The sequence below is a fragment of the Ischnura elegans genome, chromosome 2 (genome assembly GCF_921293095.1).
Source record: "Ischnura elegans chromosome 2, ioIscEleg1.1, whole genome shotgun sequence".
NCBI lineage: Eukaryota > Metazoa > Arthropoda > Insecta > Odonata > Coenagrionidae > Ischnura > Ischnura elegans.
This window is the reverse complement of record NC_060247.1, coordinates 51,470,020-51,488,064: the sequence shown is the minus strand read 5'-3', so window position 1 is coordinate 51,488,064 and position 18,045 is coordinate 51,470,020. Positions and strand designations below refer to the sequence as shown.

At 37.3% G+C, this 18,045-nt stretch overlaps 1 protein-coding gene across 2 annotated transcripts in view; it reads left to right on the top strand.

The window, feature by feature from the left end:
- The window catches only part of LOC124153728, a 63,742-nt gene that overhangs the window by 39,806 nt on the left and 5,891 nt on the right, over positions 1-18,045 (top strand). For both annotated transcript variants that reach the window (XM_046527064.1, XM_046527063.1), the window contains exons 3-5: positions 9,247-9,452; positions 10,829-10,964; positions 11,507-11,640. In XM_046527064.1, coding sequence (XP_046383020.1) covers positions 9,247-9,452; positions 10,829-10,964; positions 11,507-11,640 — 476 coding nt within the window. The remainder of the gene's footprint in view (positions 1-9,246; positions 9,453-10,828; positions 10,965-11,506; positions 11,641-18,045) is intronic.

The following is an 18,045-nucleotide window of genomic DNA, read 5'->3' as shown; positions in this document are numbered from 1 at the left end:
TTAATTCATTAGCATGCCCGAATTCTTTGTTTGTAGAGGAAAATTATCTTTCGGAATGGTGTTTGTGCATGCCTACTCTGTGCGTATGTTTGTTCTCGCTAATTAATGAGTAGCACTGTCTACGGCAGCAGGATGTATGACCTGTATAAAGGGGTATATTAGCTAACTGTGCAAAGGACCATTCTTATTTACTTACTTTTCCTCGGCTTCCACTGCGAGGTATATTCTTTTAAAAATTTTAAACGAAATAACATGGAGGAATTTGGGGATGAGGAAATTGAGGAATGTCTGTATTAATAATGGAGAAGTCGTCAAAATTATACTAAGGCTATAATAAAAATTGGTAATACTTTGATTTTGCTGAATTTGTCATAAAATGCAGACGATTTGAAATATTTTTCAACCGAAGCCTAGGTTGCAAAAATGTTTATCTTCCTTCTATGTCCACCCATTTTCATTCCACTTAGTATTTGTATATGCTTTCAGTGAAAACTATCTTATAAACAAATAACTAAACATTTTCTCGCTAGCTATGGCTCTTTAGCCAAGTAGTATTAAACCGTTGCTTATTTGCGCATGTGAGACGCCACCTTACCAAATACCAAAACTTAACCCGCCTGACGGAGGTATAATTAAGTTTTCGTCTTGGTTCTGAGTGAAAAAACCCATTTCACCGCGAAAACTAAGTGGGTTCTTTGATCTTTTTTTGTAACAGCAGCCTATCAATGTCTCGAAATAGCGGCGGAAAGCTCTTCCGACGACGGCACGTGCATTCCCCGGAAATTACAAGTTGTCTCTCGAAATATCACGGAACAAATATTGGGAGCTCTACACATACCCACTGCAAACAAGAATGATTGGAGTCGCTGTAAGAAGACAAAAATAAAACGTATTGAGGAAAAACAGGAATGGTGGTACCATAATCTCATTTGATTGATTTTGGAGTGAACATTAAAACAAAATGAATAAAGTGTGCACAACGGAGAATGATGGGAATTGGAAAGTGATTTTTAAATAAGTTCAAACGAAGGAGATAAAACTGCGGTTGGGTTCCAATGTGCCATTAGAGTAGTTGAAGGTCACAGAAGATGTGATGCATGCATGTAGGCTCGTGTTGCATTCTGCATGCTGGTGATTGATTAACCCCTGCAAAACACCCGAGAGGCGGCTCCTACGGTATTATACAGATATAGATGAAGATTTTCGCGGATAATGGCTATGGAGGGAAGGATGGAGGGACAATTGATGCAAAAAAATGTTAACTTCCTTTGAATTATCTATACTTCATACTTCCAATCGCATGACGGATACAACTTTATAGGCGTGGAATTGTATGTATTAAAATAGAAGGAAAACCAAAATTTCATCGTAATAAAAAATAAATTTATACCAGCCGTAGTATGACTAGAAAAGGGATTCCCAAACGTTATTTTTCTAGTGTAACGTAATAAAAAACACAATAATTAATATTTCAGTGAAACGCTGTGTGAAGTCAAGGTTAATACTTAATTAGTCTGATTAAAATTGATAGCATAAATATTCCTCCACTTTTTTATCTCTAGGCTCATAAAGAAAATAGCTTGAAAATGATTGTTGTATGAGCTGGAAATTAATTAAAAATGCAGATATTTGTGATATACGTGGCTTGTAGATTGATATTAACAGCTAATACTATATTTAATTTTTTCCTTCTTAATTCCCTTTGAATTGGTGAATTATTAATTTGTTAATCTCGTTCACAATTAAATATATACTTCTGATATACTTTCGTTAAATTTCAACTCATGCGCAAGGCACCGTTGTATTCCTCTTTGCTCTAAAGAATATATCTAGGTGGTGAAGAAAAATTCTTGATAACTTTTGTTTCTCCATACTTCCAGTTGAATTTTTCCCCTTCAAAGGTGCTCCGTTACGCACGCCTTCTGTGTGTCTTTCTCTACGCCTTCGCAATCTTTTCATGCTATTTTCTCCTATATTCGTTCTGATTCAATTAAATTAAGGATGAATTGATTCCAAATGTTGATTCTCGATTTCACCGAGTCTCGGGTACGGAATTGGAATCGAGAATCGATCCAGGAACATAAATATTTTGAAAATTTTCCATAACTTGGGGCATAAACTCCGCCACACGCCTGAGCCATTCATGTGCATTATTAAAATGACAATTCATGCCTGAACAGATAAAGTTTTTATTATTGTATTAAAGCTGTGAATATATTTCTAAAATATTAAATCCCAATCTATAATATATAAAATTTTGGGGCAGTTAATTTTATTTTTTTATTTTATTCCAGTCAATTCTTAAGGTCATCCATCAACAACTAGTGCCTTAAGCTTCAGTTCTTAACTTTCAATGACAGCAATGACTATGACAAATATATATCCCACCTGTTAGTATAAAATAGAATCGATGGAATCGGAATCAATAATCGGGAATCGATTTGAAAGAATCGTAATCGAAAATATGTAGAAACAATTTATCCCTAAATTTGATACTGGGGCCAATTATTCATACTGCAGCTCAGAACGAAGGGATATTATAGATCACCTTGATCAAAGGACTCGTTCAATTTTCTGTCTCCTTCCCACTTGCTAATCCCAGCGTTCTCTCCTTAATACCAAGAGGAACCAAACCCCAGCGTTCTTGTTTCTACTTGAGCCTCCATTCAGAATGTCATTAGTGACAATATGCGAAGGAAGCCCTTTTCACAGCCGAGCCTTTCCCACGCGATCCCCATCTTCTACCCACCCTGAAGTGCCTGCCTGCCAGCCTGCACTTTTTCTGTCCACCTTGATGCGGGCCACTCTTGTATTCATTCTGCGGGGTCGATAACAGGTGGTTACGGGAGTTTCTTTGGCGTTTCCCTGGCTCAGAAATGCGCGTCAATTGTTGTGCTCCGGGTGCACCGCCACATTGGGGAAATGAACCGAGTAGGGGGACGGACAGAGTGAACACAAAAGTATTGGATATGAAAGTCATTGCTTATTTACCGTTGCTCTTCGGAATAGAGACTATGATGAAATGCTTCAGAAGTCTGATCATCTGATCACTTGATTGCATTGGCAAGTAAATTTTCTATCTAATCAACGCCGCGAAAATCCTCGAACCTACAATTTTCTATAGTGACTATGCGTATAATTTGTTTTTCGTGCAATTGAAAATATGAATGGAGTCTTGCACTCAGATGATTCGTATATCGCAATTTAATAGAAGAATAAAGTTCTTTACATAAACATTAGGCTTCGTCAATATAATCTTTAATGCTATATTTATCACTATTTATTGCCAACTCTATTTATTGTCACAAATTTAGCCGCCATGCTCCGTACCATATTGATTTCCGCAATCAGTCTTGTTTCTTATGGGTGCCTCACACTAGCTGCATATAACAGATGAGGCCTAATCACCAAGGCATATTCTTCTAAGACGAATCTCTGGCTGGGTTAGAAAAAAATAAGAACAAAAGACGAACTAAGCAAAATTGTTGAGCATATATTTTGATACTTTAAATAATATTGAATCCGTAAGCAAAAATCTATTCCTCTTGATGAATATATAAGGAAGACAGATAGATCAATGCGAGAGTCTTGTGATTTTAAATAGTGAATTCTAAAAAAATATTCTTAAGGAAAAAATATTTGAAAAAAACATATTCAATGATATTGATAATTGACATCAAGGTACATACCTGGTTTGTTTATTTTTTATGATCCTAAGTGTTTTGGACTACATAGGATTGAGTCCCTTTGTATTCCTTACCCCTCACCTATCCACAAACTGATGGAAAACTTGTATCCCTGCAACGATATTCTCACTGTCATCTTCACCAGTAGTTATATGAAAAGATGATTCCAGAGTGACTGCAATTTTTCAACCTGTAGGTAGGATTTTCTATCTCACATTTTTACACACAAGTCGTCCTTTGGCCTTACTGTCATCTCTTCTGGGTCTCCTCATCGATTTTCTTTTCTTATCTAATCCCATAGTCACTCCAACTCCTCTCCCGTGCAACTCACCCTTTCCCTCTTTTCTCCTTCCCTCATCTTTTTCCCAAGAAAGGGACCTTTCTTCTCGATTACTCGAAGCCTATTTACTTCTCTCGTGCATAAATAAAAGAAAAGCCTTTCACCCATATCGATCCCTTCTCTCCTTCTTTGGGCCCATTTGGATTCTCTCAGTAATCAACTTCCTCTCCTTAGCTATCTCTTCTCACACCCATCTCGATTCATGCTTCGTTAGGCAATAACAGGAGAGCGCTGATTGAGAATTCGCAACTACAGCCAAGGGAGACACCACCTGGTAGATATCACTCCAAATAGAGGAATGACGATCATTACGGCTGTTCTATGAAGAACCTGTGCTGATGGTGACTTAAAACTAATTTCTCAACTTGTTAGAGGGTTTTATGTACAATGTTCGTTTTCATAGCGATAATTTACCGTAATTTAAGGTTTTATTTGTGTAAATTCTGCGACTCTTTACTGTAAATTGCGGCACAAGTAGATTGATTTGGTCAGCAAAGTGAGAGTTGGTAGGAGCAGAAAGTTCTGGTTACGGACGACTTCAATGAAGATTCGTTGTTTTTTCATGTTTTTCCGTTATTGGATTTTAAAATATATTATCCTTAAGAATGGTAAAATACTGTTACTCAGATGTCACCTGTCGTAACTTTAATTTTTTATAAAATATGAAGATGCACCTTATTACTAGGAGCAATTAAAAAAATTAAGTATTACGATTATTTTTTTCCGGATTTCTTTTAAAAGTAAACAAGAACGTATGCTGTAACTCAAAAATAAAAAGCTCTCTTAAAAATGTATCCTGACATTTTGAGTTTATTTCAGAAGCTTTAAATCTCAGAGAAGGTCATTGAATGAATGACACTGATGGATACGGAAAAGCTCTTTAAAGAAAAACATGTCTTCCTCCCATCGCTCTTGCTACTTTCTGAAAAAGAAGATGGGCCTAAAAACGGCTTCTCTGCCTTAGCTGATATTTCCACAAACCATTACAAATATTCCACATATGATGGATCCACAAATATTTTTCCAGACACCACTCCGATCTCGCCTTCCCAACTTCATATGCGTTCTGAACTTTTCTACCTCCATTTATGTGCCCGCATATCTAAGGTGAACTCTCAAAGAGAGCCAATTTTGCGGGGAGGTTGACTCCATCGTTCGTTTCCCACACAGAAAACTCTTTTCCCTCTAAACTGATTCCCGTTTTCATGGATTTGGGGATGTTTGACTCATCTAATTTCGATAATTTTGATCTAATGTACCTAAATAAGTCTTCATCGAATTCTTTACGGGTATGTATTGTTTCCCCTCAACCGATTGGTGATTATTTTTTACTGATAATTTCGTATTGCTGTGGACAAAAAATCTAAATTTGTGAAAATAATTGGTTTATTTTATAAATATCAAAGGGGATGTATGTTTGCCTGTTTGCTTTGCATTTTCATTTGGATTCACGGATTGCAACCAAAGTTAGTATGAAGGTGCATCTCACGTTTCCAAAACTCCGTAGTGCTACTATTGATTTTACCCGACGCATCCTTTGCGTCGTTTTCTCATTACCGTTTGTTACGTCACGTCATACAACTTCTATGGTTTGGCATCCTGCCCTAAGAGAAGGATACGAGGGTAGCCTTTCAAGTATCTGGTAAAAGAACGTTCCTTATCATCTAGAAACTATAAATGGTATTAATAAAAAACATTTTGAGTTAGTTAATGCCCATGAAATGATTCATTAGGATCACCTGATAGTTTTAAAATGGTGAAGTGTCTAAATCCCCATGTCGCTATACGAGATGGAATTAAGTCATGAACATTAGCGCTCCATAATTTTCTATAGCATTCAACGAAGCCTCACCCGGCAGGAATGCGTTACTGAACTTTTTGTTTTTTTGGCGAAGAGGCACCATCAAAGACAACCGTTTATCGTTGATATGCAGAGTTTCAGCGAGGACGCTCTAGCCTCAGTGACGAACCGCGTGAAGGGCGACCAAAAACCGCCGTCACTCAAGAAAACGTGGATGCTCTACGTAACATGATTATGGAAGAGTTTCATGTTACATACCGTGTGATTCAGGCATCATTGAACATCTGAGGGACCTCAGTTCAAAAGATCTTACACGAAGAGTTAGGAGTTAAAAAATTGGTTTCCCGTAGGATACCGCACCTCCTCACAGAAGAACAGAAAGCAGCTCGAGTCAAATGGTGTCGAATAATCTACAAAGATTCAACTCAGGAGCATCATAGCACGTTCACAACATCGCAAGTGGTGATGAATCATGGATCTATAGCTACAAGCCTGAATCAAAACGCAAATCTTCAGCATGGGTCTTCCAAAGTGAGCTCAAACCGACAAAAGTTGTTCGCTCTCGCAATGTTTCCAAGAAAATGGTCGCATCGTTCGTAACCAAATCAGGGCATGTAGCGACAATTGTTCTTGAAAATTAAAGGATAGTTAATTGATAATGGTATACGACCATTTGCTTGCCGGAAGTGATCGCCGAGCTTCGGAAAGACAACCCAAATCGACGCATTATGCTCATTCATGACAATGCAAGCTCACACACCGCTCGAGTCACGACGTCGTTTTTGGAACAAAACGTCTAAATGCTTTATCATCCTACATACAGCCTGGAATTAGGCCCCAATAATTTTTTCACATTCCCCAGAATCATGAATATGCTATGAGGAAAGCGCTTCTAGACGTATGAAGAAGCGGTTGATGCCTATAAGACAGCCATTTTGACTACCCCTACTTCGAAATGGGATAGATGTTATAACGACTGGCTTCATCAAATGAAAAAGTGCATTGACTATCGTGGAGAGTACTTAGAAAAGCAATTAAAAAATTGCGTTACTGTACCTCTTATAATTTTCTTCATTCCCGACACTTAAAAGACTACCCTCGTACAAAAATTGACTACATCTTGGCATCTACATCTACATCATACTACATGGGGCCACCCAAAGAATTGACGCGGCGACATATCCCTAAAGTTTTTATTTAAAATGACGAGTAGGTACCCACGAAAGTGTTAACGAAGAATTACGCAGTCCTATTGCTATGCGTCTCCATTGTGGAGTCAATTTTTTTGTTTTTTTGGCACATCTATTGTTAAATGAAAAAATCGATGAATGTTACACCAGTAAATTATTTTAAAAAAATCAATGCATAAAAAATTATATTATTCGTATAATAGTATTTATTTCGGTAGGGTAATGACAAATGTTATTTTATAGATAGGCAATCATTTATTTTTGTGAACGAAATAAACACATACATCAGAAAAAATTGACGTAACATTGGTATGTGATTGAATTATTCTATGCATGTATGATACTATTATAAGATAATGTGTAGACTTGGGTAATGGAAGATGAACATTGCAATCATGCATTTGGGCATTAGTGCTTTAGTGCCTTGAAAATTTTCATAAAGAAACATTTATTTTTCGATGAACAGAGGTAACTCATTACAGTAACGATATCGATAATATATGCTGTTATATGCTGTTTCTAATAATTTTGCTACTATTCTCTGAGCAGGGTTAAAACTGATTAGATAGAGTATCTGTCTAATCGCTTCTCGCTTTGCAAGTTCCAGTCAGAAATGGATTTCCATTGGAAAAAAACTCCTAATTTAATGCATCATAATTTACGTTTAATGGTTTTGGAAACTTTCCCAATTGACAGTTTGAAGTAAAACCATAATTAATTTGCATCTGTATTCAATGAGTGACACTCATTCAACCAGAGATTCCACCGCAGCGAACTAAAAGCACGAGAATCATGGTCGTATAAATCTTAACCGGCAATGACTGCATTCTTTCACACAAAATACAATTAGCATTCCTCTGCTTCCATCGGGCTATGCCATTCAATCCGGATGTAACAATCAAAGCAATGGAAAGCATTTCGAAAATTAGGTTTTGCTCCGATCCGATGGAGAGATATGCATTTCAATTAAACGATCAACTGATACTGTTTGCCGATGTGCGGAGAGACTTATTTTACGTGTTTTTTTTCGTTTCGATATTTATATCCTCAAAGCAAATGTGTGCAGGGAGAGATTTTGCAAAGTTCGATGAAATTATTTCGCCATTTGCTTTTATCTGATCATACATCCAGTATCAGTTCTGACACCGAAAGCACACCACTAACTAGGGGGTTTTTATTTGTGCACATATTTGGAGGGATTCTGTGATCTCTCATCGGCGTTTTGCTGCATACTCTCGACATGTATCAATGAGAGGACGACGCCGATTCTTCATTTCGGTTCTGATTCGGTTTGTTAAATTAGCATTTTCCTGCTGGCTAATCCACCGTACCTATCACACGTATATATTTTTTAAATAAATATTAGTCATGTCACCAATCTGGGAATATTTAAGGTCTATCTGTTATGTAGTTCACAGATACCTAAATGTTTTATGGTAATCCTATGTTTAGGTAACAAAACTGTCTACAATTCACTCATATTGGGCCAATTTTTGATTTGTATTCCATTTTATCATCGGTTTATTTTTCCTTTAATTCTTAGAGGTGCAAAAAATTGTCCGTTAAGTTTAAAAGTATTTCTGTATTTTGTTCTTTTCCTAGCAATGAGGCTGCAAATTAATTTTGAATCTGGAAAAATATTAATTCATTTGTTGGCTATGGCTATAAAATTTTATCAATTGTATGCATTAATTTTACTTTGTCCTCACTTTGTTCGAATAAAGAAGTCAAAATTTCCATTTTCATAAGCAGGTTAATTCCCTTTACCATACTTACATTCATTCATACAAATTTTGGTTGAACGATGAAATTTGCGAGTTGTTTCATCAACCCTTCCTCTATATTCTTAAGATCCGTTTACTGTAGTCCGTAACGCTTTCCGTGGCTTTTTCTCTTCTATACCATATGTTATTCTGCTTTGTTGACTTTATTTAGCTAACCGTAGTACCTATCCGCGAATACTATTAGAAAGAATATTCCTTCAATTTTTCCCTGCACCATATAATTTACGTAATTTCTATGTTGCCTGGCATTAACTCTCTGCCGGGTCTTTCTCAGGTGTATGGTGTTACACAGCTTCATCTTTTTTCCTTTTCTCCGGGGCACCCTGCCTGGTGGAAATGAAATCTTGATGAATTTATTTTTAAAATCTGGTGCCCAATTCACAGACCCATCTAAACTCAATTTGGTCATACATTCAGCAGTGCCCGACGTACTTTCCTCTTCCAGGCGTTGGTGGACTGAAGAACGTGCGTGTGGTGTCACCGGGTGCGGTGGCCGTGGGAGAGACGGCGGCCCTTGAGTGTCAATACGACCTCGAGGGAGCCGAACTGTACGCCGTCAAGTGGTACAAAGGCAAAAAGGAGTTCTACCGATATCTTCCCAAGGAGAAACCACCCACCAAAGTGTTCCCGCTGCCCGGAATCAATGTGGACGTAAGTACAGTCCTCTATGGAGCTTAGGAGAGACCTGGGAAAGTTGACTAGCGGGGGAAGATGCCAAATGACTTATTCAAATACTTCATAACCCACTTACGACAACTGACTGACTGACTAATTCATACAAAGTGTTTGGGAATACGAGACGAATCACGACAAAAAATCAACGTCTCTAAACTGTATGAAATCCTCGGAAAAATTGTTGAAACACCTAATTTTCTATTACTGCCAAATTACTCCATGCCTCTACTGTTTGCGAGCATTCTAGGGTAAAAAATGAGATTTAAATTCTATTTTTCGAATATAAACGATGTGATACGCCGAGTAACCAATTTTGCGGCAGATCGGAGCACATTAAATTTTGTCCATTCATCTTGCTCCGTGTCAAAAGTCATCTCTCGCCATAAAAAGGATACAATGACATTTTTATCGCGTCTACTCTTTACCCATTGTAATTCAACGGATTTATAATATTAGAACCTTATCAAAACGAACCGGTAATATTAGAATCCAAATACCAACTCAATCGATCGATTACGAACCAAAACTAATTAGAGAAATTCAGAGAATAGTTTGTCATTGCAAACGGCTGAGGAAAAATATTAGTGGAGCTAAATCTTGTACAATATTACTTCTCAAATCATTTAACGTGTGAAGAAGAGAACTTATATATTAAGGATGATCTCCGCCTTGAAGTACTTAAAATAATTCTCATTATTTAATTAACACCCAATGTTGCTTCATTGAGCATTGATAAATATTTATTACGTAAAGGTATTCCGTTTAGTAATTGTTTTGGTTGGATATATATTTTGATGAAATGATGCACGAGCATAAATAATATACGTAGTATGAGCATTAGAGTCTTCCAAGAATATTAATTTAAGTCCAACTAAATTTTTTCCAATAAGTCATGGGTTCAGAAATCTGATTGAAATTAATAAGGACAGTCAAATGAAGATAAAACTAAAAAAATTGAAATTATTCCATCCATGTATTTTGGAAATATTATAATGTTCTATCTACATCTTGACAGCTTTCAATAAACATTACTGCCTTCAGTTTTGCACAAAATGCTATTATAAATTTAATTTAGCTTTGTTACTGATTTTAAAGCATGATCTTAAAATTAAACGCATTGAGAGCTAGGAAAAATTTGCAATAAATGAGTATACGAGTATTGTTATAAACTATCCACTCCATTCATAGAATTTGCTGTCACTTATACGTATAATAGACGCCGTGGAGATTTTCGGAAAGCGATGGAAGATTTAGTCTATCATTGATAAAAAGGTAGTGTTTGAAACTTGTACCATCACGCATTACTTTTGGCGTATTAATAATTTCACACATCATCATCTATCTCCTGACAGCTCTCGGAGAGTGACGCCCACCACGTGGTCCTGCGGGATGCTGGCTTCACGCTCACCGGCCGATACAGATGCGAAGTCTCCACGGATGCTCCATCCTTCGACACGGCGCTAGTCGTCGCCTCACTCGTCATTGTCGGTGAGTCTCTTCTTCATTTCTTTTTACCGCTAAATCTGATACTAACTACATTTCAACTCTTCCCAGCAAAGCTGTCCTATTCCAGGTTTTTATTTGAAAATATCATCGTGTTCCTACTTCCATAAATAAAAACATAGGGTCTAATTAACCTAGTTTAAGTATGAGTATGTCAATTAAAAATATTTGCAATGAAAGTAGCAACAACTCGACGAACTACATATAAAATGCATATTGTGCCCCGCCCATTGGATCCACCCGTCTCTAAAATCTTAATAAAATTCTCTTTGACATTTCTGCATCATCAATTTTCAGTTAAAAAAATATTTATTTCATTCGTTTACTACGAATGCCCTTGATGCATCGAAGATTGCGAAATCGTGAGTAAAATGCATCGTTAATGAAATAAAGTGTCAGCCCCATATCCTCAGGAAGAGTTATTAATAAAACTCGTGCGCGACAAACTGTCCTTATCGACTTGCCAGACTTTATGCAGTGCAATTCAACGTCCCAGTCCCGAATAAATTTTCTTGTTGTGCCCACAGATTTTCCTGACGGCGAGCCAATCATCACTGCAGAGAGGTCTTCTTACGCAGTCGGAGAGATGGTTCGTGCTAATTGCACAGTGGAGAAGTCTCATCCTCCAGCGAATCTCACATGGTCAGTCAACGGGAGACGGGTGAGTTACTAACACTGAGAATAACCTTCAAACTCCTTCACTTGAGCACATTCCTTTTCTGATTGATATTTCCTTCTCCCTAAATAAAGATGTACTATCGTTTTCAATAATATGTAGACGCCCACGAGTCTCATTTACCTGACGTGGTCGGATCAGTAAAAACTTGGAAGGTTTGCACGTTAGGTAACTTGCTTCCCTAAACTTCATTGCACGAAGAGCCTGCGAGGACGGACGCGGGAGCGATCGGGCTAACGAGACAGGAGTCAAATTTCTTTCGCTCAAAGCTTGGGCAAAAATGCCCAAGGGGATGCAATGCACCGAAGAAACTAACTTTCACACACACGTTTCATTGAATAAATAATTTAAACCGATTTTTTAAACGACTAAATTTATTAAAATAATCACTAAATACGTTAGCACATATTTATTTATAACAGATTAATTTACTGAGAGAAAATAAGCGGGGGAACTGGCAGAGGTATCTTTCGTAAGTCCTTTCGGCTTATTACTGTCCATTGGACAGTGTCCAATCTCAATTTAAATATAATCGCATTTTTTGCTAAATACAATTCACCGTTAAAATCATGTTGATAACCTTAGAGTAAGAAGACTAATTTTAATAATATCGATAATCGTAGTTTTCAAATTTCTAGTACTAGATTACGAAAATATGTAGGAATTTACGTCAATGAAAACACAAATGCTTTCCTAACAGTGGATGTGTGAGTCACAATTAGCATTAACGGCCAGGTGGAAATGCTACCATTCTACCCCGAAAAAATATATCACAGTAAAGCACGGATGAGCTTGAATAAAAAATTTTAAGACATGGGTGACCATTATGTTGGTCATAAATGTAAAAGTTATCAATATTCGGCGTATAAGGTGGTATAAGGAGTTAATTTACGAATTTAGTTCTACTTATTTCCACTCGGTGAAAGAATCTGTTTAGAATTGAATGTGTTAATGAAAATAGATTCAATATTTCAATAATTTAGTCGTATAAAATCGTTATTAAATTATTCTTGAATCATCTACATAGAGTATCGTGTTCGCTAAGAATTCCTCCTATATAAATGGATAAATTATGATTGCTTCGGACTTCAACCCTCCCAGACTTCACATCGACCACACACGTAATCGGCTGCAGAGCCACGTATAAGTGAGTCATAATGGTGAGTCCAAACATGAATCTAAAGAAAGGAAAAACCTCGCCACGGAGCCAGAAAGAAGATACTCCGACGGGTTATAAACTTGAGTTTCCTCAGTGCATTCCATCTGCTGATATGAAATCCGTTTGGCCTTTACCCATGGAGTTTGAATACAGCTTCAGTAGCTCAGTTGCGTACGCGTCCGTCCTCGTCGGCTCTTGGTGCCGTGAATGCAAAGGATACAGGTTGATTTATGAGCCAACCATCCAAGTTTTCACCCACCCGGCTCCATCAGTTAACTGGGACTTGTCAGTGTCTACATATTATTGAAAACGATAGTACTTTCAATTCTTTAGGATGACTAGCGTAAATAATTTTTAATTATAATAAAAAAAGATTATTTTTCTAGGAATATGTGCTCTAATAATAATAATAATAATAATAATAATAATAATAATAATAGTGGACGACACATCAATGACCTCAATCAACCATATGTTGATAAAATCTCATCAAACAAATGGTTGTCATTGGGTGAACTTCATGGAGAAACCGAAGGGTTCATGCTTGCAATACAAGACCAGGTCATCCGCACTAAAAATTATGCAAAGTACATCCTTGGTGATAAAAGCATAACAGATGACAAATGTAGAAGGTGTTTTCAAGTACCTGAAACAATCCAGCACATTATATCTGGTTGTAAGATGCTAGCTAATACAGAATATTTAAGTAGACATAATCAAGTTGCAAAAATTATCCACCAAAAACTGGCCTACCAACACAAGTTAATAGATACTAAGACCCCATATTATGTGTACCACCCTGAAACAGTGCTTGAAAACGGCGAATTTAAAATCTATTACGATCTGCCTATTCAAACAGATAAAACTATAGTTAATAATAGACCAGATATAGTGTTGATTGACAAGAAATATAGAACTTGCTACATAGTTGATATTGCCGTGCCACTGTCGCATAACATCGAAAAGACAATTACAGGAAAAATTAACAAGTACCAAGATCTGGCAATAGAAATAAAAAGAATATGGAATATGGAACAGGTTTATATAGCTCCAATTGTCATCTCAGCTACCGGTATCATCCCAAAACACATACAAAATAGTTTCAAAATACTCAACCTCCATCCAAATACTTACATCAAACTGCAAAAGGCTGTAATAATTTCAACCTGTCATATCACGAGAAAATTTCTCAACGCAATTCAATAGTGAAGAGTTACCTTGGTGAAAACCCGTGCTCTTAACACTAAAGCTACTCAGTGAAAACTGAAGAAAATTTAAGAAAAAACATAATAATAATAATCAAGCAATCATGATCCGAAATCCCCAGCAATATTTACATCTGGCGTTTCTCGGATTATTATTTTTACAATGAATGCGCTGCCGTAATAACACTCAAGCCAAAAGTAATTATACCGACATAAAATTAATAAACAGGTTATAAAAACACGATTATAATTCAGCAAACAATAGTGTATTCATGTCACACTAATCATAAATATCAAATCTCAATCTCGGCTCGAGGTTTATGCTGACTGATCTCGCAAAACTATGTTACTGCATGCATTTAAGTAAGTTTGGCCATGTGAGTTCTGTAATGCTCTGGGTTGGAATACCCACTCGACCTCCGTCAACTCTGAAAAGACTATTTTCGGGTGTATTGAAATGAATTCTTTCGCGCCTACGTTTCTGCACTGATCCCCACGTATTTGTGCTCAGTATAAACGACTGTGGCTTAGACGGGGGGTGTTGATTGGATCGAAGCGGAGGTGAATGCAGCGTTTGATAAGGCTTCGAGGAAATAACTAAGCAAGAGCTATGCTATGGAAGCGAGATAATAACACACCTGTGAATCACTCACAGTTAAGAATACCTAAATAATCGTAAATTAAATAATAAGGAGAGAGAGGAGAAGAGCTGGGAAAAAATGCTCTCTTGAGTACCGACGAAGGAAATCCCCACTTTTACCGATTTATTCTGCGCGGACCCCGAAGCAGAAAAGGATTATTACTGATTAGTGTACTTCAAGTCACAGAATAAAACTAAATTTTGCATTTTCGGTGCCTACACTACGTGTCCTAATTTTAAATTACAACACTTGAGATCAATTGATGGGTCTTTTAGGTCTGGTTTCCTGACTTCGACGGTAGCGTTTCTTTTCATGCTGTTCAATGAGATTTAAAATTTTATTTCCGTTGAAATTCGTACTCAGGACGAAGAAAAATTAGTAGGGTATGAATGAACTAAACTTTTGAGAATTTAATTTTCTCACTCTTTTCCATTTCCAACAGTAAAGTTGAATACATTTGCTTGCATCTTGCTTGCATATACTCTCAACATCCATATTTTGTCTACTGTTATTAACAATCACATTTGTCCTCACATGTCTGATGGAAAAGTTCTGACAGAACGTGAGAAGAAGTACTCTTCCAATGTTTCATCTGTGATTTCCCTGTGTGTAATGGCAGCGCTCATGGTCCATTTTCTCGGTTGGTGAGGAGCAATAATCTCAGTTTCGTCCCTTCCGTTTTTTGTCTAGTTTTAAGTATTATTTGTGCATATTTATTATTATTATTATTATTGTTACATAAATTGTTACCAGTCGACCATGAAGTCGGGTGGTAACATAAAGTCAGGAATTACATTAAGACAAAAATATATAATATGCAAAGTACCAGTTTGGTTGATAGGTTACATCACAACCAAAAATATACATAAACCAAAATACAAAACAAAATACTAAGTACAAAAAAATTTTAAAGCCCTCAAAATTCCATTTTTTACACAATACATGTCCCCATGTAGATTGCACCAAATCAGCAAAAAACAATACATGACTGCATTTACATTGCCCTCAACATCCATTTTTACACAATAATGTACGAAGACCAAAGTAAAAAAAACAAGAAACACCAAATTAAAAATATAAACGTTTATAAATCCCTCAAAATTCCATTTTATTTATCCTATTGATAAATATAGTGGCGTTAGTTGGGATTTTGTTTATTTGTGTGTGGGTTCATGGGTGTGAACGGCATTTAAGCCGCACGCATCGACAGTGAGTGCAACGCCTACCCAAATATTGTGTATTAAAGAAACCACCGCCCTCCCCTCCCTTCCCCACTCCCGGTGAGGAGACCGAGAGAATCTGCGTCGACCTACTTTTGGCTCTGGCTCCAGCAGTCTTCAGGGGGGCTGAGCCTATAGAGAGTCGAAGAGAATACACCACACAATAATCGACACCAGGCAGTGAATTGGCCGAAATTCATCCGCGGTCCGGGATTCTCAGCCTACAGTCCGGCAGAGACGCATCCCGAAGCTCGCGACCAATCCGCCTCAGTCAACCACTGAGGGAATTTTTGTCGGAACAATCAGTGTACCATGCATCTTTTGTGTTCATTTTCAAATTATTTTATTTTGTCGATTTGATTGTTTTGTTTTTTGCCTAATTATCCAATATCAATTGGTGGTAAGTTTCCCCAATCCGCTCCCACTAATTTCCTTTTCCCAAGTACTACTCCCTATTCTCATTATGTATTTGAGAGTTTTATCTTGTTTTTCATGCCTTTCCGTGAAAATGTATCATTTTGTTTCATGCAACCTACGATTACGTGTGATTTCTCTAAATTCAGCCCCACGTTCCCCCAACCTTCCGTCGTTACACACCAAAATCTACTCGTTCCCACGCCGCCCCCGACCTGAGGTATTTCTCGCTCTAATTTCAAGTACCACGCAAACAGGTATGTCACACATATACAAATATCTCCAAATCTTGTCTTCGAGCTATCATATAAGGCGTGCACTGAATATTCTAAGTGATTTGAGCACATGCCCTAAAACTAAAAGAGCTTCTAAAAGAGCTCAAATTCTTCACTGTGGAAGCATAGTTTTTCTTGCTGTGAAATGTAAAAAATTTTTAACGAAAAAATGTTTTTTTTCAACAAGTTTACTGTTTATGCTTAAGGTTTAGTATTAAGGTCGCAAAGATGGTATTTTCGGCGTTATCATAACTATGTTGGGCATTTGAGCATTCATATTCACCGAAATTTTTCTTTGTGTACATTGCGTAAAATGTGCCCATTTAGTAATTTATTTTAGGCTAAAGCATATTTTTTATTGAATTCCAAAGAAGTTATCCGGATAAAATTTTAAAATATTTTCTCATATTCACTAACTGATTTCTGGAAGCAAAGGCAAAATAACTGTCAGAAATATCTGGTAGGTTCTTGGGGTGAGGTATATTTGGAAATAAGGTTGTTTCATAATCACTTTGGGAGCTTTAGTCGGCGCTTTAATATTCCATTAACGCTATCAATATTCGTCCAGCGATATTAGTTTTTTTAAGTAACCAGTACCATGTTATAGACCCATACAGCTAATTCTACAAAATCTGTACCTCTGCCGATGTCTTTCGAAAACTGTACCGATAAACCGGTTGTAACGCCACAATTTCTGTCCTTCCCATTTCATCCTCATTGTTATCATAATTCTATAGCTCCTGTGATATTCTCGGATAATATTTTGATTATCCCGCCCCATCATTGTGATTCCAAGAAGCAAATTAAGGTCTTCATAACATTCTCGTAACCACTCAATTAGTCACGCATCGTAGAGCAGCCACTGAACACGTTAACGAAAGCTTTCCTTCCGAGATTCCGCTGTGGTGAGCACCCGGTTGAAAGTGTATTTGACTAATCGTAGCCGCTGCCACTGCTCATGAACGCCGAGGGTGTATACGCCTGAATTGGAAGCTTTTCTTCACCAAAGAAAGTGGAAACACCGGAAGCAAATCGGAATGAAAAGGGCAAAAGATGGGAGTAGATGGGATCGACTTGCCGCTGTTCGCAGAAATCGAGTTGTTTATATCGTTCAGGCAGCATACCCTCAGAGGTGTTATTTTGAATTTCCTGAATGAATGACCACATTAGCAGAGCTCCTGGATCTTCAAATGATTCGTTCATTCATTGCCCGAGGCAACAACGATGACTCGATGAATATGAACTGTTTCCATGAAAGTGAGCCGATACTCGCGCCCCATAGGCGGCCAAACCTTAATTGAAGCTGCAAATTATGACCGTATTTGGCTAAATATTTGGCGTAATCCGAATTTTAGCCAAAGGCCAGAGGTGCAGAATAATCCTCACACCTGGTGCCGACTTTTTTCACCAACACTCTGAGCTAGAGTTTGCTCGCTGTTCTACTTGTAGCCCTCCCACTTCCCACCGCCAGTCCTA